A 16,602-nucleotide genomic window follows, 5' to 3' on the forward strand; every position below is an offset into this window, starting at 1 on the left:
TACAAAAGAGTTGAATATGATACACAAGATGATTTTAGGAAAAAAATACAACAAATGAACCTCTTTGTCTTCTTTATAAAGTCTCATGTGGTCAATGTATACCTCTCATTTCCTCAAATAAAATTCAAAAACATTTCAGGCCAATATACAAAAATAATGGGGTAACTTTCACTCAGAAATGTAATAAGAAATGAGTAATTGAAGTATCCAAGCAGAATGAACAATCCATATACAAGTTTACAGTCTCCAATGATGTTTCAATAAGTCCTAAGGTAAAAAGTAAATTTACGATGCGTTCCAGAGAGGAACATAAAAGTATTTCCTACGAAATTGTTCTATCATAGCAGAATACAGGAGTTTTTAAGACTCAATCCACTCAGTATAATACATTTTTTTTCATATTTTACATAGATAGCAGGAAATTTTAACACATGACAGTACTCACAAGGTCAACAAATGCATCTACAGCTTTCATTATTATATAAGTGTAATACCACCATTGATTTTCTCCTTTTAGTCATTGTTAAATTTGTACTTTTCAAAAAGTATCCCGAACTTACATAATTATAGTCCTGGAACCTTTGATTACTATTATCTTTGTTTTAAATAAAGAAATACTTGGCACGAGTAAAGTCCTATCCTGTCCAGCACTATAAAAAACATTCCCATAAATTTTCAATGCATATAAGAAATTTACCATCACTGAAAGTTTACCAATAAGATGTTCCCTCTTTTTTTTAACCTGTGTACAAAATTAAGTAACCATGTAACCTCAAGTCTACAAAATACTCTATAGAAACCCCAAATAAAAAATAAATGGTGCTATGAAATACCCAAGACATTTGTTTGTGGCACAGAAATGTTTTACTGCAATAAAAGGTCGAATTAATTACCTACAACTGTCAATTGCAAGGCTTTTTTTCGACCTATTTTCGTATCCAACTGGATGTGACTTATCATGATGTGGTGGTATTTCACCTATACGTTACTTATTCACTCGTGACAGTTCAATTTTGAATATTTAAAACGCATGGTGAGCGTCGCATTTTAAATTTGAAAATTTAACAACCTTGTATCATATAAGCGTAATATTTAAAATGAAAACGCCTTATCCACAGAAAGCAAAGTTTAATATGAAAATGGGAAAACCGGATGAAAAAATAATCCAGTCATAATATCCTTACATAATAATACACGTAACCATGTTAACATTTTGTTATTTTCTTTTGTTACCTATTATGACATCGGACTCTGACTTATAAACTGAATTTGACTGTGCGAATGGTTATGCGTTGTCTTCATTGGCTAGAGGTATACAAGGATAGTTGATATTTCAAAAACATGTTTAACCCCGCCGCATTTTGCACCTGTCCCAAGTCAGGGCCTCTGGCCTTTGTTAGTCTTGTATGATTTTTTTTATTTTAGTTTCTTGTGCTTAATTCGGAGTTTCGTATGACGTCAATTATCACTGAAATAGTAAATATATTTGTTTAAAGACCAGCTGAAGAACACCTCCGAGTGCGGGAGTTTCTTCGCTGCATATTGAAGATTTATTATTAACCATATGCTGTTGTCTGTTCTATGGTCGGGTTGTTGTCTCTTGGACACATTCCCCATTTTCATTGATTTTAATTAGTATATTAATTACCCCAGCTTAGTACTTTATGTATTTGATACAATCGGGTAAATTTGATAAAACTGATCACTGTTTGACATTTAACTTCAAATATTCAACATTGATGAAGCTTTTTTAAGAAATATTAGACAACCAATTGCTCATATAAGTGTAGATAGTTATCAAATGTACCAGAATTATAATTAAAATATGTCAGACGCGTGTTTCGTCTATATAAGACGCATCGGTGACGCTCAGATATAAATAGTTATAAAGCCAAACAATTACAAAGTGGAAGAGCATTGGGGACCATAAATTCAAAAAGTAGTTTGATTAGAATTGTGAAAATTTTATATAAAAGGAGCATTTTGACTAAGTTGATAAGAAAATTTGAAATACAACATCAATGATAATACTACAATTTAACTTAAAGGGGTACTAGCTGTTAAATTCATTTTCACCCATATGTTTCAAATTCTCATATTTGTTTCCTATCAATGTAAAACATTTATCAAAACTTCAAAAGTTTAAGTTAAACAATTAACAGGACATGGGCATTATAATACGTAGCTTTGTTTCGTGTGTATTTTAGTATAGACATCATTTTATTAACTATTGAGTTGACCTCGAAAGTCATCCGATGAAAATATTAGCGGTGTAAACATATACATAGATATTAATAGATTTAGCGAACTTGTGCTATTGGATTTTTGTACATTGAAGTTCTGTTTAATTTCATATCATATATTAAAAATATATGTTTATTATCGTTTTTACATGCTAAGGGGTTAAATTGAAGTTTACATGAATAAGGATTCAATGATGTCGAACTTAGAAGTGAATTATTCATCATCTTTGTTTCTTGACTTATTTTGACAAAGTTGAATCAAACTGGCTGCTATAAGCGAATAATTATTTCACTTTCATTAATAATTGAACAAAGACTTCAATTAATAGATAGTTCATATATCTCGTAGTTAGTGTCCCTTTAATGTAAAAGATTTAACTGTTATTATCTAAGGATGAACACTACCAGAAATCGGAATTACTTTTTTTTTATTATTAATTCTCATGTTTCCTTTCGTTTCCTTTCTCAATTGTCCTTTGTCAATTTGATTCCATAATTCCAGTTTCAAATTCTTTCCAAAATAAATCGTATCATAAATATATCAAGCTGTCGTATGTCCAACTCTTGAAAAATAATTTCAAACAGCCAAAGTGTAAATAAATGTCAATGATAAACTTTAAAACGAAGAATTTTGGGTATCATGGTTTACGCCCTGGCAACAGTTTTACTCACGTAAGAAGGTTAACGCCAGATAAACCACATTTTTCTACGACTGTAAGGGCTACACAATTATTTTTCTTACTTCATTACACTTGCATCTTGACAGTGAAGTACCACAAACGCCTGGTTAATGGTAGATATCAAAACGTTAAACGCTTAATTTATATACGAGGCCTTGTGTGATTACAGTGTTGTATTGAATAGTCTTAAACTTGTTTTACTCTGAACAGAATCATCCACACATCGATGTTTCAAAGATACGGGTATTAGAAATATTTTTGCTTGTGGGTTGTAAGTTTGACGTTCGGCCTCTGATTTCAGAGAGATAATGGTATTAGAATGATTCAAGTTCAGCCTCGAAGTTATTTAGTTCAAAGATAAATTGAACTGTTAGTTTCAAGTGTAATTTTAATAAATTTATATTATTAATTCGTTGCATTGCATATACATTGGAAGTTCTGGCCCCACGGTCATAAAACTTTCGAGTATGCTTTTTGTACTCGGACTCAAAAATCAACCAATCAAATTGGTGGATTTCATGTTTCGAGCATGATTTTTGTGATCCGAGCACTGAGCAAAGTTTTATGCCTTCAAGGCCTGGTGTCTTGTCATGTACTTTATATCAATACTGAAAACAAATATGTTTAAACTAAATATATTTTACAGACAGCATCAACACTGTTTTCATACCTAAGGAAAATAGAAAGAGGTTGTTTTTTGGGGTGTTCTTTGGAATATTTCCCCTCGTTCAGGTTTTTCACTAGGAATTTACCATTTGTCCAAAATGCATTTAAAAACAAAGTTGATTTAAACAAATTATGTTTATTTTATACCATCACGTTTAGATCTAGACAACAATAATTATAATTTTGTATGGTTATGAATTATAAACATTAATTCCTACACAGGAAGATATCTAAATGTAGACAAGCCTGCTGCAGTGTAAAAATGGTTTTTGCTTTACTTGCCTGCAATCTCTTTTTGCTTTCCTTTTTTAAAATCCATTTTTTTTTATTATACTTTTTGATATGCATGATTCATATTTCAAAGGTTGAACTAATATATAATTGATACTGTCTTAACGCCTTATCTTCTTTCGGGTAATCGGATGCTAAAATTTAGATTTCTGACTTTTGACATCTAAACCAATAACAATATCTCAGGCATCTAGCTACATACAGCTGTAGAATTGTCTACACATACTTACACGACCAGAAGGCAGAGGTTGAGAAGTTGTTTTGACATTAGGTTCTGCAGTTTCAAATGTGCCATTTAGGAGATCAACTTGACCCGTTTGAATTTTTTGAAGACCTGCAAAATTTAACACAACTGAATCTAAAACATAACCATCTTACTTTCATAATATCTATCAAATGTTACGACACAATACGAAAAAAAACCGAGATATGATCTACACAATTATAATTTCTTAAGATGTTTACTGAATGCCAAATTCAATGATGTATATAAACTGAGGACACCATAAGTTTAAGGCAGTCCGAACACCAAACGAAGACACCTATGCTATTATCCTAACATTTGTTTTTAATTTCCCTTACGCTCAAATTAAGAGGATTAGATAGCATAGTTGCACAGTTTCTCTTTTCTATAAAGTGCCAGAATCTTTCAGAATTCAGACAAATACTTTAACTGATTCTCATACATTGACGGTAGAAAATTGATAAAGCGAATCGAACTTTGACCGAAATTGACAGAAGATTTTCACTCTAGATGATCATCGAAATATATTGTTAATCTGTATTTTTATGATTAATCACATATTATAATGTTATAGCTAACTGTTCTATTTTTCATACGAAACAAAAGGAGACAATAAGCGTCATTTTCACGAAAATATGAATTTTACTGAACAATTCCGTTCAGAAAGATTTGGTGTTGTTGATACAATTAGAATGAGCTAAGCGACCATCTAGGCGGCCTTAAAACGTTAAGAAAAACACAGTCATTAAGATTATAACAAAAATGTCAGCAATCAAAATTGCAAGGGTTTCTAATCGCTCAAATTGCAGAGATCTCCTCCTGTTACTTTTCCTTATTAATACTTTGTATTGTCTGGTTTTAATTTTTCTTTATATAGACCAATCCTGATGATGTTTATTACACAATAAGTCTTAACTATACGTTTATATGAACATAGTCTTATTCTTACTTATATTAAGTAAAAACAATTGTTATCTAAACTAACAAAAATACCTGGTTCAGCCATTTTATACTCTTTAAATGCACCAACTAGTCAAGTATTCATATTCGATCGTATGGAATGTCTTACTATCAACAATCAAGTGGTAAAACTGAAATCACACAAAAAAAAATATATGTTACATATGAAATGTGATATGTTTTTCAATAGCTGTCAAAATTTGTGCTTGGCTGCAGAACAGAATGAAATGTGTAATCTTAATCGACCTAGTTATAGTACATACAGTCTGTATCGACTGACATAAAGTTTCAATGTAACAATATGATCATAATTCTAAATCAAGATTTTATAAAACCTTATGCAAAACCTTAACGAACTGAATGTCATAAATGCTTTTAAACTTACTTCTTAATATTTAGCTCATATCTAAAGGCAACACTCAGTGTAAAATATCGACAAATATAATGCCTACCCATGTTCAAATGAGACTAAAGAATGAAATGCAGGAATTAGTTGTTAATCAATTTTGCGCTTTTATATTTTTGTTTTAATGCGGTTAACTCACAAATTTGATATATTTTTTGTAATATACTTCTTGTAGATGTGAGTACCGAATAAAAGGCCTTTACAGAATATATTCAATGATTTAATTTAAATAACGTATATCAACAGTGGAGCAGGATCTGCTTACCCTTCCGGAGCACCTGAAATCACCCCTAGTTTTTGGTGGGGTTCGTGTTGTTTATTCTTTAGTTTTCTATGTTGTGTCATGTGTACTATTGTTTTCTGTTTGTCTTTTTCATTTTTAGCCATGTCGTTGTCAGTTTGTTTTAGATTTACGAGTTTGACTGTCCCTTTGGTATGTTTCGTCCCTCTTTTGATAATAGATATATAACCTTTTCAAACATTTTTCAAATATTTAAAAAAAAAGTGGCATTGGTTGAATAAATGAACCTGTTAACAAATATAGTTACAGTCAGTATTTTATACAAATACAAATATTTTATTGGCACAAACACAATTACAATATTTATACGTTTACATTAATTTCTTCAATTACACTGATTTAGATTAAGACCCATCATCTTAGATTAATCGGCTGCATACATTATATCCAATGAGTCTAATTACATAATACTGGACGATAGAACATATCTTCTATTTATAGCATATTTACTAATTATGATTAGATGATCAAAGCTGATAGTTTTATCCATGATGAAAAAAGAGTACGTTTATGTTTTACAGTTCGTCGACAGGTTGTAACTGCAAGGTTCTCACTGCGACAAGTAAATGAGTACTGAACCTATTGAAAACTTGTGAGTCTAAAAATGAAGATTGAAATATTTTGTGTATACTGATCACCCATGAGTCATTTTATAGCAAACAATTAGAAGTAATCTGAGTGTGTATTTCTTTCTAACACAAAAGAGTCAAACGACTAAGCGTGAACATGTGTTGATCATTTGTTTTTAACATACGTTTGCATAGTTTACATAAACTTTGACAAACTTTGCCCTCGCTTAAAAAGCGTCTCATTTTGTCGTTCATCGTTTGTTAGTACAAACGTTACATTTGTTCTAACTTCTAACTTTTGACTTTTAGTAAAATATCACTTGCTAAAAGAAGGTATTTGTTATTTGGCACAACTTTTTGGAATTTTGGATCCTCAATGCTCTTCAACTTTGTATTTATTTGGCTTTTTAACTATTTCGATCTGAGCGTCACTGATGAGTCTTCTGTAGACGAAACGCGCGTCTGGCGTATAAAATTATAATCCTGGTACTTTTAATAACTATTTACACCACTGGGTCGATGCCACTGCTGGTGGACGTTTCGTCCCCGAGGGTATCACCAGCCCAGTAGTCAGCACTTCGGTGTTGACATGAATATCAATTATATGGTCATTTTTATAAATTTTCTGTTTACAAGCTTTGAATTTTTTGAAAAACTAAGGATTTTCTTAGCCCAGGAGTAGATTACCTTAGCCGTATTTGGCACAACTTTTTGGAATTTTGGATCCTCAATGCTCTTCAACTTTGTATTTATTTGGCTTTTTAACTATTTCGATCTGAGCGTCACTGATGAGTCTTATGTAGACGAAACGCGCGTCTGGCGTATAAAATTATAATCCTGGTACTTTTGATAACTATTGTAAGACATTTAAAAGGGACCCATGCTTTAGCAGTATAAGCAGAAAATTTCCGAAACGTTGTTAGTAAAAATCTAACTATTTTTAAGGCAACAGATTTTCGAAGATATAAAATAGAAGAGTAATAAATAAAAGAGGTAAAGTCTTGATATTTACTATGTATGTTGGTTGGACGAACTGAATTTGATCATAACTTCCTTGACTATCCTTCCAGATTCCTAAGCGAGAACCCTGTTTGTTAGTATTCATGTGGACACATATTGCGCTTTAAATAACAGATTTGTTCTTGTACTGTTATGATATTATTTATTGACCAAACGCAGTGAAGAGTCATACATTTTGCATTATTTTAATAAATTCAACAATAATTACCGTTACCTTAATGATTATTTGCGTTTAATAATCATTATTTTTTTTAGAAAATACTGCCGAAATTTAGCAAAATATTTTTTTAGATATATCAAGTATAAACTTTGAGTATACCAGTTATATTCTTGATCAAGATATTTTAGGTTTGAATTGACAACTAAAAGAACGACTTTTCGTTTCTAATTGTAAGTTTTCCTTTTCATGGCGTTGTTGTTTGTTTGCCAACTTCTTGCGGTGTTTATATTTCACAAATCGTTCGATATACCCGTGCCCGTGGTAACGATTTGGAATCAATGAATGTTATCTAGGTATTATTATATGATGAAGTCAGGGCTTACACAAATAACCAGAAATTGCCACTTATTTCTTCCATAGGTATAAAGATTCGGTTTATAAACTTGGTTGTACCTGTGGAAACGGGATAGCATATCCTAATTCTTACGGAGGTGTTGTTTACACGGAAATGTGGTTTACTTATCAATCATGAACATATCTGTATATATTATTCTAAAAAGTAACCAGTTCAACAAGGTAATTCGTTAGTAGACTATTGTCACCTTCTTACGGTGTTTATATATCTCAACTTGTACGATTCGCTGGTGTATGAAACAATGTTTAAGATTTTAACGAGAGAAATTTCTGTATTACTGAAAACTTATTACACCAGGGTTTTCGGTATCACAAACTAGTGAAAACATTTACTAAATTCTATCATCGGTATAAGGACATCATTCGTAAATATAGCTCAACATGCAGACTTCTTATACGTTCAGGTATTTCACATCCAATTTTTTATGGAAATATTCTTTATAAAGCACAAAAATGTCAGTATTCACCGAAGAAACTAACAAAACCTTTAAATAGACTTTTTAAGAAGGGATATAGTTACGATACTGTTGTCAGGTCATTAAAGATTGCATATTTTGGCGTTAATATTGATTCACTTATAGGGTCTTTGCATCAGAACTAAACACATTTATTAAAAAAACAGTTGTTGGCATGACACGGATTATGTTCTTCTCATATATGTTATGAAGGTATGATACTAAACCCCTAACGGGAAGGATTGTGCCTGATATTCATATGATGAAATCATATTTTTCAATCAGTTTAATTGAAGTCTGGAGCTGGCATGTCAGTTAACTGCTAGTAGTCTGTTGTTATTTATGTATACATGTCATTTTGTATATTTTCTTTGGTTACATCTTCTGACATCAGACTCGGACTTCTCTTGAATTGAATTTTAATTGTACATATTGTTATGCGTTTACTTTTCTACATTGGCTAGAGGTAAAGGGGGAGGGTTGAGATCTCATAAACATGTTTAACCCCGCCGCATTTTTGCACCTGTCCCAAATCAGGAGCCTCTTGTCTTTGTTAGTCTTTTATTATTTTAATTTTAGTTTCTTGTGTACAATTTGGAAATTAGTATGGCGTTCATTATCACTGAACTGGTATATGTTTGTTTGTGGGCCAGCTGAAGGACGCCTCCGGGTGCGGGAATTTCTCGTTACATTGAAGACCTGTTGGTGACCTTCTGTTGTTGTTTTTTCTATGATCGGGTTGTTGTCTCTTTTATACATTCCCCATTTCCATTCACAATTTTATATTGTTTTTATTAATAATTATGTTGAGTTTGTTATCAGAAAAATAAATTAAAAATCAAACTAAAATTCATTTGAATATACATATGCACACCCATGTCGTGATCCCGTATTGCTCAGGGGCATGCCTGTTCTCTGACTGCTTACGGCGTCTTCACACACAATCTTTTAGATGTTGAATGTGTTTTGGTTGATATGTATCTTTTTAGTTCAAAAATTGTACTGTCTTCGACTATAAATTCCGTATATTCATGGAGTGTTCCATTGAGCGGAATTTTATAACGTTTTCCGCTTATCAATATTCATCAATCGATTAAGTGACAATTAACCCGGATTGACCAAACCCGAGGGAAACATATCATTTATAAGAGAAAAAAAGCGGAACAACAATAACACTAAACTGTTACAAAAACAAACACTATAAAGTATTCCTAAAATAAATCAAAAAGTTATCTTACTTTTATTTTCATTGTACTGTATGAACCCCACCTTCACATCCAACTAATCTAAGCTTGCAGTGTGCCTTAGGCCAAAAATGTATTACTAATGTTGATGTATTGGATAGAGTATCATGTAAGTATATTTTTATAAAAAAAGAAGATGTGGTATGATTGCCAATGAGACAACTATCCACAAAAGACCAAAATGACACAGACATTTACATCTATAGGTCACCGTACGACCTTCAACAATGAGCAAAGCCCATACCGCATAGTCAGCTATAAAAGGATATACCATGTAAATATATTTTTTTTATTTTTATTAATTGATGATAATGAGAAATAAATTTTTTTTCTATAGATATTAGGGAATTGACAATGAAAATTATGCTAGTGAATGGTGGGTGCTTACGCATTGCATTACTCTTCACTGATTGTGGAGGTAGGTATTTACTTGCAGAAGTTTTATAGATACATACACACACACATAAAATTAAAATAAGAAGATTTGGTATGATTACAACTCTCTAAAAGAGACCATATCATAAAGACTCAACATCTAAATGTAACTAAAGACCTTCAAATTAGCAAAGCCCTTATCGCAAAGTCAGCTATAAACTCCACGGGCTGACATATGTTAACAGTTCCGACGAACATTGTGTATAAAATAATGAAGAATCAATATTTACACAAGAAAGACAACCCTTGATTTACAGGCTCATGTCTCGGGACAGACACATACATATTATTGTAAAGCATAACTTACATAGTGATGTACAAAAAACCAACACCAGAATAAACTAACGAATGAGTTTTTAATAGCAACTCATCACATAAAGACTAATAGAAATACATCTAACAAAAGAGAGAGAGTAGACATAGGAAACACCAAAAATACCCTTATTACAGATATTAGAGTACTCGCAATTACTGACAGCAAGATTGCCAGTAAAAATAAATTCATAAGATAATCATGAATGAGATATAATTAGTTATCAAAGGTACAAGGATTATAATTTAGTACGACAGTTCACTTCAACATCTGATGATCAGGGGGTCCAACAAAATAATTGTCCATATTTTGAGTTAGAGGCGATGAACTTTTCTATAATTTTGATATAATTTGTCCCAAAAGTAGTACAACACACTGTAAAAATTTCATTAAGAAAGCGCAGGTGGGATTTTTTTTATTTTCATTTATGTTTTTAAAGAAATGCACTACGAATTAATTGTGTTCTCGGACCTAAAAGGTGAAATCTGTAAATATAGAATGTGTACTCTATTTTATAGAATTTTTGCAAAAATGACAAATTTTGGCATTCTATGGTCAAAATAGGCATTTTATAACTTTTTCAATATTGATACATAAATGGCATCCTGAATTTCTATCTGACAGGTTTTCATGTGTCAATATTTGTGTTTCTATGCCTTTATCTACTTCTTTTACTTATTTATGAACTCTAAATCTTCAGAAAAGAAGTTTATCTCGGACAAAATGTGCAAAATATGTTGTATAAATGACCCTTGTCTAACGCCTTGTTTGGATGAAGTCAATAGTAGGGAGCTTGGTACATAAAATTTCATGTCCTTGTTAAAGACCTCACTAAATTTGTATCAAATGCACTTTACAATGTCTATTATACCTGTTCCATTTCACATAATATCTTTTTTTTCTTCTGTAGGAAAGCAAGTGGTTTAAATATAAGCCTGTTGAGAATAAATTGCATGCAAGTTTTTCCCTAAAAAGGCAAAACTCTTTGTATCAGCCCATACTGCTTGTAAGAAAAGTTAATTGCAAGAGTCTTTTTGTGCTCAGATTTGTTGTATTATGTCACATGAGTATAGAAATGATAAAAAAAGACACACATTTTTATTTCTTATAGCCTCAATATGCATTTTGTAATGTAAATATGTGGCACAGCCTAAATTGACCCTAAATTTTTTCCAGTCTTACTTGGCCTAAGACCCTTTTAAACTAATATGACATGTTATTTGTAACTTTTCTTTCCATTTTAAGTACTTTCAATACATATGTAAGGATTATTTATAACCAAAAAACTTCAAAAATTTAGAATTGCTGGAAAATATTACATCTTCATGTAAGGCCCCCCTTCATTGAAAAACCTCAATTTTTAGGCGCAGGCTCATATAAATTTGACTTTTGAATAATTATGCCAAGTCTGATAAATCGAATGAGTACTCTTTTGCTTTTAGTACATGATAACTTATATATTAAGGCATTTAAAAAGTATTTTTTTGCAATATTTCAATTTTTAAAGCCCCAAATGTTGATAGTTGAAATTTTTCAATTTTTACGTCAAAATTTTACACGCAAAGATGAGTCTAGAACTTAATTTAATGTCTATAATATACATCCTATTGTTATGAATCTTTGTAAGCAGTGTTATAATTCATTAGGCTTTGGTCATACCAAGTTTTTATAAGATTTGTCAACTTTTTCTATCCTATTAGGTCCGAGACCACCATTGTTGTCCCTTGATTTTTCGTTGACAAATATAGTCCCTAGTGTTGACAGTGGTTTACTTGCCTTTAATTGTTATACCCCTTCCAAGTTTATTTCTCCATGTTTGATGCCTCAAATTGCAAGTAAGGGGATGAAAAAATTGGGGTCCAGTATTTTAAAGGAAAGTAGTGATTTGGTCAAGGTGAAAAAGGTTGAAAATGAGCACTTCGGAAGCTGTCAAAAGATTTCAAGACGCCCTAAACATAAAATTGTCCATATTGTGAATTAGAGGCGATGAACTTTTCTATAATTTTGATATAATTTGTCCCAAAAGTAGTACAACACACTGTAAAAATTTCATTAAGAAAGCGCAGGTGGGATTTTTTTTATTTTCATTTATGTTTTTAAAGAAATGCACTACGAATTAATTGTGTTCTCGGACCTAAAAGGTGAAATCTGTAAATATAGAATGTGTACTCTATTTTATAGAAATTTTGCAAAAATGACAAATTTTGGCATTCTATGGTCAAAATAGGCATTTTATAACTTTTTCAGTATTGATGCATAAATGGCATCCTGACTTTCTATCTGACAGGTTTTCATGTGTCAATATTTGTGTTTCTATGCCTTTATCTACTTCTTTTACTTATTTATGAACTCTAAATCTTCAGAAAAGAAGTTTATCTCAGACAAAATGTGCAAAATATGTTGTATAAATGACCCTTGTCTAACGCCTTGTTTGGATGAAGTCAATAGTAGGGAGCTTGGTACATAAAATTTGATGTCCATGTTAAAGACCTCACTAAATTTGTATCAAATGCACTTTACAATGTCTATTGTACCTGTTCCATTTCACATTTCTCCATGTTTAATGCCTCAAATTGCAAGTAAGGGGATGAAAAAATTGGGGTCCAGTATTTTAAAGGAAAGTAGTGATTTGGTCAAGGTGAAAAAGGTTGAAAATGAGCACTTCGGAAGCTGTCAAAAGATTTCAAGACGCCCTAAACATAAAATTGTCCATATTGTGAGTTAGAGGCGATGAACTTTTCCATAATTTTGATATAATTTGTCCCAAAAGTAGTACAACACACTGTAAAAATTTCATTAAGATAGCGCAGGTGGGTTTTATTTTATTTTCATTTATGTTCTAAAAGAAATGCACTACGAATTAATTGTGTTCTCGGACCTAAGAGGTGAAATCTGTAAATATAGAATGTGTACTCTGGCAACTTCCCTAAATGATTTGATGGTGTCAACTTATCAAATAGCATGAAACTAAAGGATTTAAACTTTTATTTTATAGAATTTCTGCAAAAATTACCAATTTTGGCATTTTATGGTCAAAATAGGCATTTTATAACTTTTTCAATATTGATGCATAAATGGCATACTGACTTTCTATCTGACAGGTTTTCATGTGTCAATATTTGTGTTTCTATGCCTTTATCTACTTCTTTTACTTATTTATGAACTCTGAATCTACAGAAAAGAAGTTTATCTCAGACAAAATGTGCAAAATATGTTGTATAAATGACCCTTGTCTAACGCCTTGTTTGAAAGAAGTCAATAGTGGGGAGCTTGGTACATAAAATTTGATGTCCATGTTAAAGACCTCACTAAATTTGTATCAAATACACTTTACAATGTCTATTGTACCTGTTCCATTTCACATAATATCTTTTTTTTCTTCTGTAGGATAGCAAGTGGTTTAAATATAAGCCTGTTGAGAATAAATTGCATGCAAGTTTTTCCCTAAAAAGGCAAAACTCTTTGTATCAGCCCATACTGCTTGTAAGAAAAGTTAATTGCAAGAGTCTTTTTGTGCTCAGATTTGTTGTATTATGTCACATGAGTATAGAAATGATAAAAAAAGACACAAATTTTTATTTCTTATAGCCTCAATATGCATTTTTTAATGTAAATATGTGGCACGGCCTAAATTGACCATAAATATTTTCCAGTCTTACTTAGCCTTAGACCCTTTTAAACTAATATGACATGTTATTTGTAACTTTTCTTTCCATTTTAAGCACTTTCAATACATATGTAAGGATTATTTATAACCAAAAAGCTTCACAAATTTAAAATTGCTGGAAAATATTACTAGTACATCTTCATGTAAGGCCCCCCTTCATTGAAAAACCTCAATTTTTAGGCGCAGGCTAATATAAATTTGACTTTTGAATAATTATGCCAAGTCTGATAAATCAAATGAGTACTCTTTTGCTTTAAGTACATGATAACTTATATATTAAGGCATTTAAAAAGTATTTTTTTGCAATATTTCAATTTTTAAAGCCCCAAATGTTGATAGTTGAAATTTTTCAATTTTTACGTCAAACTTTTACACGCAAAGATGAGTCTAGAACTTAATTTAATGTCTATAATATACATCCTATTGTCATGAAACTTTGTAAGCAGTGTTATAATTCATTAGGCTTTGGTCATACCAAGTTTTTTAAAGATTTGTCAACTTTTTCTATCCTATTAGGTCCGAGACCACCATTGTCGTCCCTAAATTTTCGTTGACAAATATAGTCCCTAGTGTTGACAGTGGTTTACTTGCCTTTAATTGTTATACCCCTTCCAAGTTTATTTCTCCATGCCTCAAATTGCAAGTAAGGGGATGAAATTACACTGTAAAAAAATTGGGGTCCAGTATTTTAAAGGAAAGTAGTGATTTGGTCAAGGTGAAAAAGGTTGAAAATGAGCACTTCGGAAGCTGTCAAAAGATTTCAAGACGCCCTAAACATAAAATTGTCCATATTTTGAGTTAGAGGCGATGAAATTTTCTATAATTTTGATATAATTTGTCCCAAAAGTAGTACAACACACTGAGAAAAAAATTCATTATGCCCGCGTCACACTGTCCCGATTTTTACGCCGATTGCAACACGATTATGGAAATTTTCAAAATCGGGACTGATCGTATCCAGATCGGGCTATTCGTAGTGCCATCTTTAACCATCTTTAACCATCGGCTACTTTTTCTAGCCTTCGGGGACAACTTCGGGAAGGGTTCTAAATTTTTTAACATGTTAAAAAATCCCCGAAGGTGCGTCCGATGTTGAGGGTTCGTATTGAGTTCGTATCGCCATCCTCACCATCGTAATGTCACCGGGAATGCATCTTTGAACATCGTATTGCATTCGTGTTTCCATCGTTTCCATCGGGCAGTTTTGACATGACGATGTCTACACGAATGAATCACGAAGCTACCCGAAGGTCTTACGATGGCAACACGACTTCGTGAAGACCTCGTAATCCCGTCGTGTTGGCATCGAATAAAAGTACGAAGGCGACAAGATGGAACTACGACGGCAATAAATCCAGCGAAATGTAATTAAGTTAATTTTCGCGCTAAAAAACATTTAAAGTGCCATGCGCGATATGCACTGGTCTGTCTAATACGACAGTTAAGAAAGACGTTTACAAAACATGGAGCTCATATCATATGATTCTATGAGAACAAGAAAGGCGACAGCGTTGTTTCTATTAATTCAAATGGAACAAGAAGAGCAGCTATTACAGGCTCAGGATTTACTTTTACAAGTAAAATATTATTTTTTGTCAATTTTTATATATCAAGTAACATAATGAAAATCATAAACGCACCTCGTACATCAACACTGCAGGTACACGTATAAAGGGAAACCAACTTTTTCTTCATTATTCTGATTTTTTATGTATCGTCTGAGTTGTTGTCACACGAATGTTTACTCCATAACCATTTTGTTTTCTATATGTCATATTTTGCCGCATTTGTTGCTTTCCCCACATCTTTCCTTTTGTCTATATTATTATGATATTCTCCTGGAAAGAGCTCTTTTTGAATAAAAGGGACCAACAAACCCATTACCTTACCTTTAAGATAGATCAGTAAACATGGGCATAATTATGGGTGATTATTCAGACTAGTGCACACATTATACAGTTCAAACATGGCAATGCCGAGCGTGGCATCCCCTCGTATGTAACATATTGGGGACAAATATGGACACTATATATGTATTTGACACATGCAGACAATGGTAAATTGAATATGCATATTTGATACATAAACTATTATTTTTAGAAATCAAACATACTTTCAGTAACTGGAAATACCTTTAATATTGTCTTTAGAACCAGCATGTAAAAAAATGAGCAACCAATTTCCTGTGTATTATGCTATTTCAAGGAGAAAAAACAAGTCCATCTGCATGACCTTGACCTTTGGCCTTGAACGTAAAAAATGTCAGATCATTACAAGGAGGAACAATATACCAAATGTGGTTAAAATCTCTTGAAGCATATTGGTTTTAGAGTGTCCACAAGGGTGATATTGCCTTGTATTACAACTGCCACTGTGACCTTGACCTTTGAACTTTAATGTCAATAGCGCTTAAGATATTCTCCTTCTCCCTGATTCTGCTGGCATTATATGCAGAGACTCAGAGTCAAGTTTTACCCTTCAAACCCACGGTCTTCCGTCTTATGATTAAACCAGAAAGTAAATGTACAATATAA

The 16,602-nt window shown here is 32.0% G+C and overlaps 1 protein-coding gene across 3 annotated transcripts in view; it reads right to left on the reverse strand.

The window, feature by feature from the left end:
• The window catches only part of LOC139517800 (uncharacterized), a 116,543-nt gene that overhangs the window by 70,576 nt on the left and 29,365 nt on the right, over positions 1-16,602 (reverse strand). For all 3 annotated transcript variants that reach the window (XM_071309242.1, XM_071309243.1, XM_071309245.1), the window contains 2 exons: positions 5,118-5,215; positions 4,111-4,214 (listed from right to left, as the gene is read on the reverse strand). Coding sequence is in view for 1 of the 3 variants with exons in the window: in XM_071309245.1 (XP_071165346.1) it covers positions 4,111-4,214; positions 5,118-5,130 (117 nt within the window). In the remaining 2 variants the exon portion in view is untranslated. The remainder of the gene's footprint in view (positions 1-4,110; positions 4,215-5,117; positions 5,216-16,602) is intronic.

The sequence above is a fragment of the Mytilus edulis genome, chromosome 3, assembly GCF_963676685.1.
Source record: "Mytilus edulis chromosome 3, xbMytEdul2.2, whole genome shotgun sequence".
Taxonomy (NCBI): domain Eukaryota; kingdom Metazoa; phylum Mollusca; class Bivalvia; order Mytilida; family Mytilidae; genus Mytilus; species Mytilus edulis.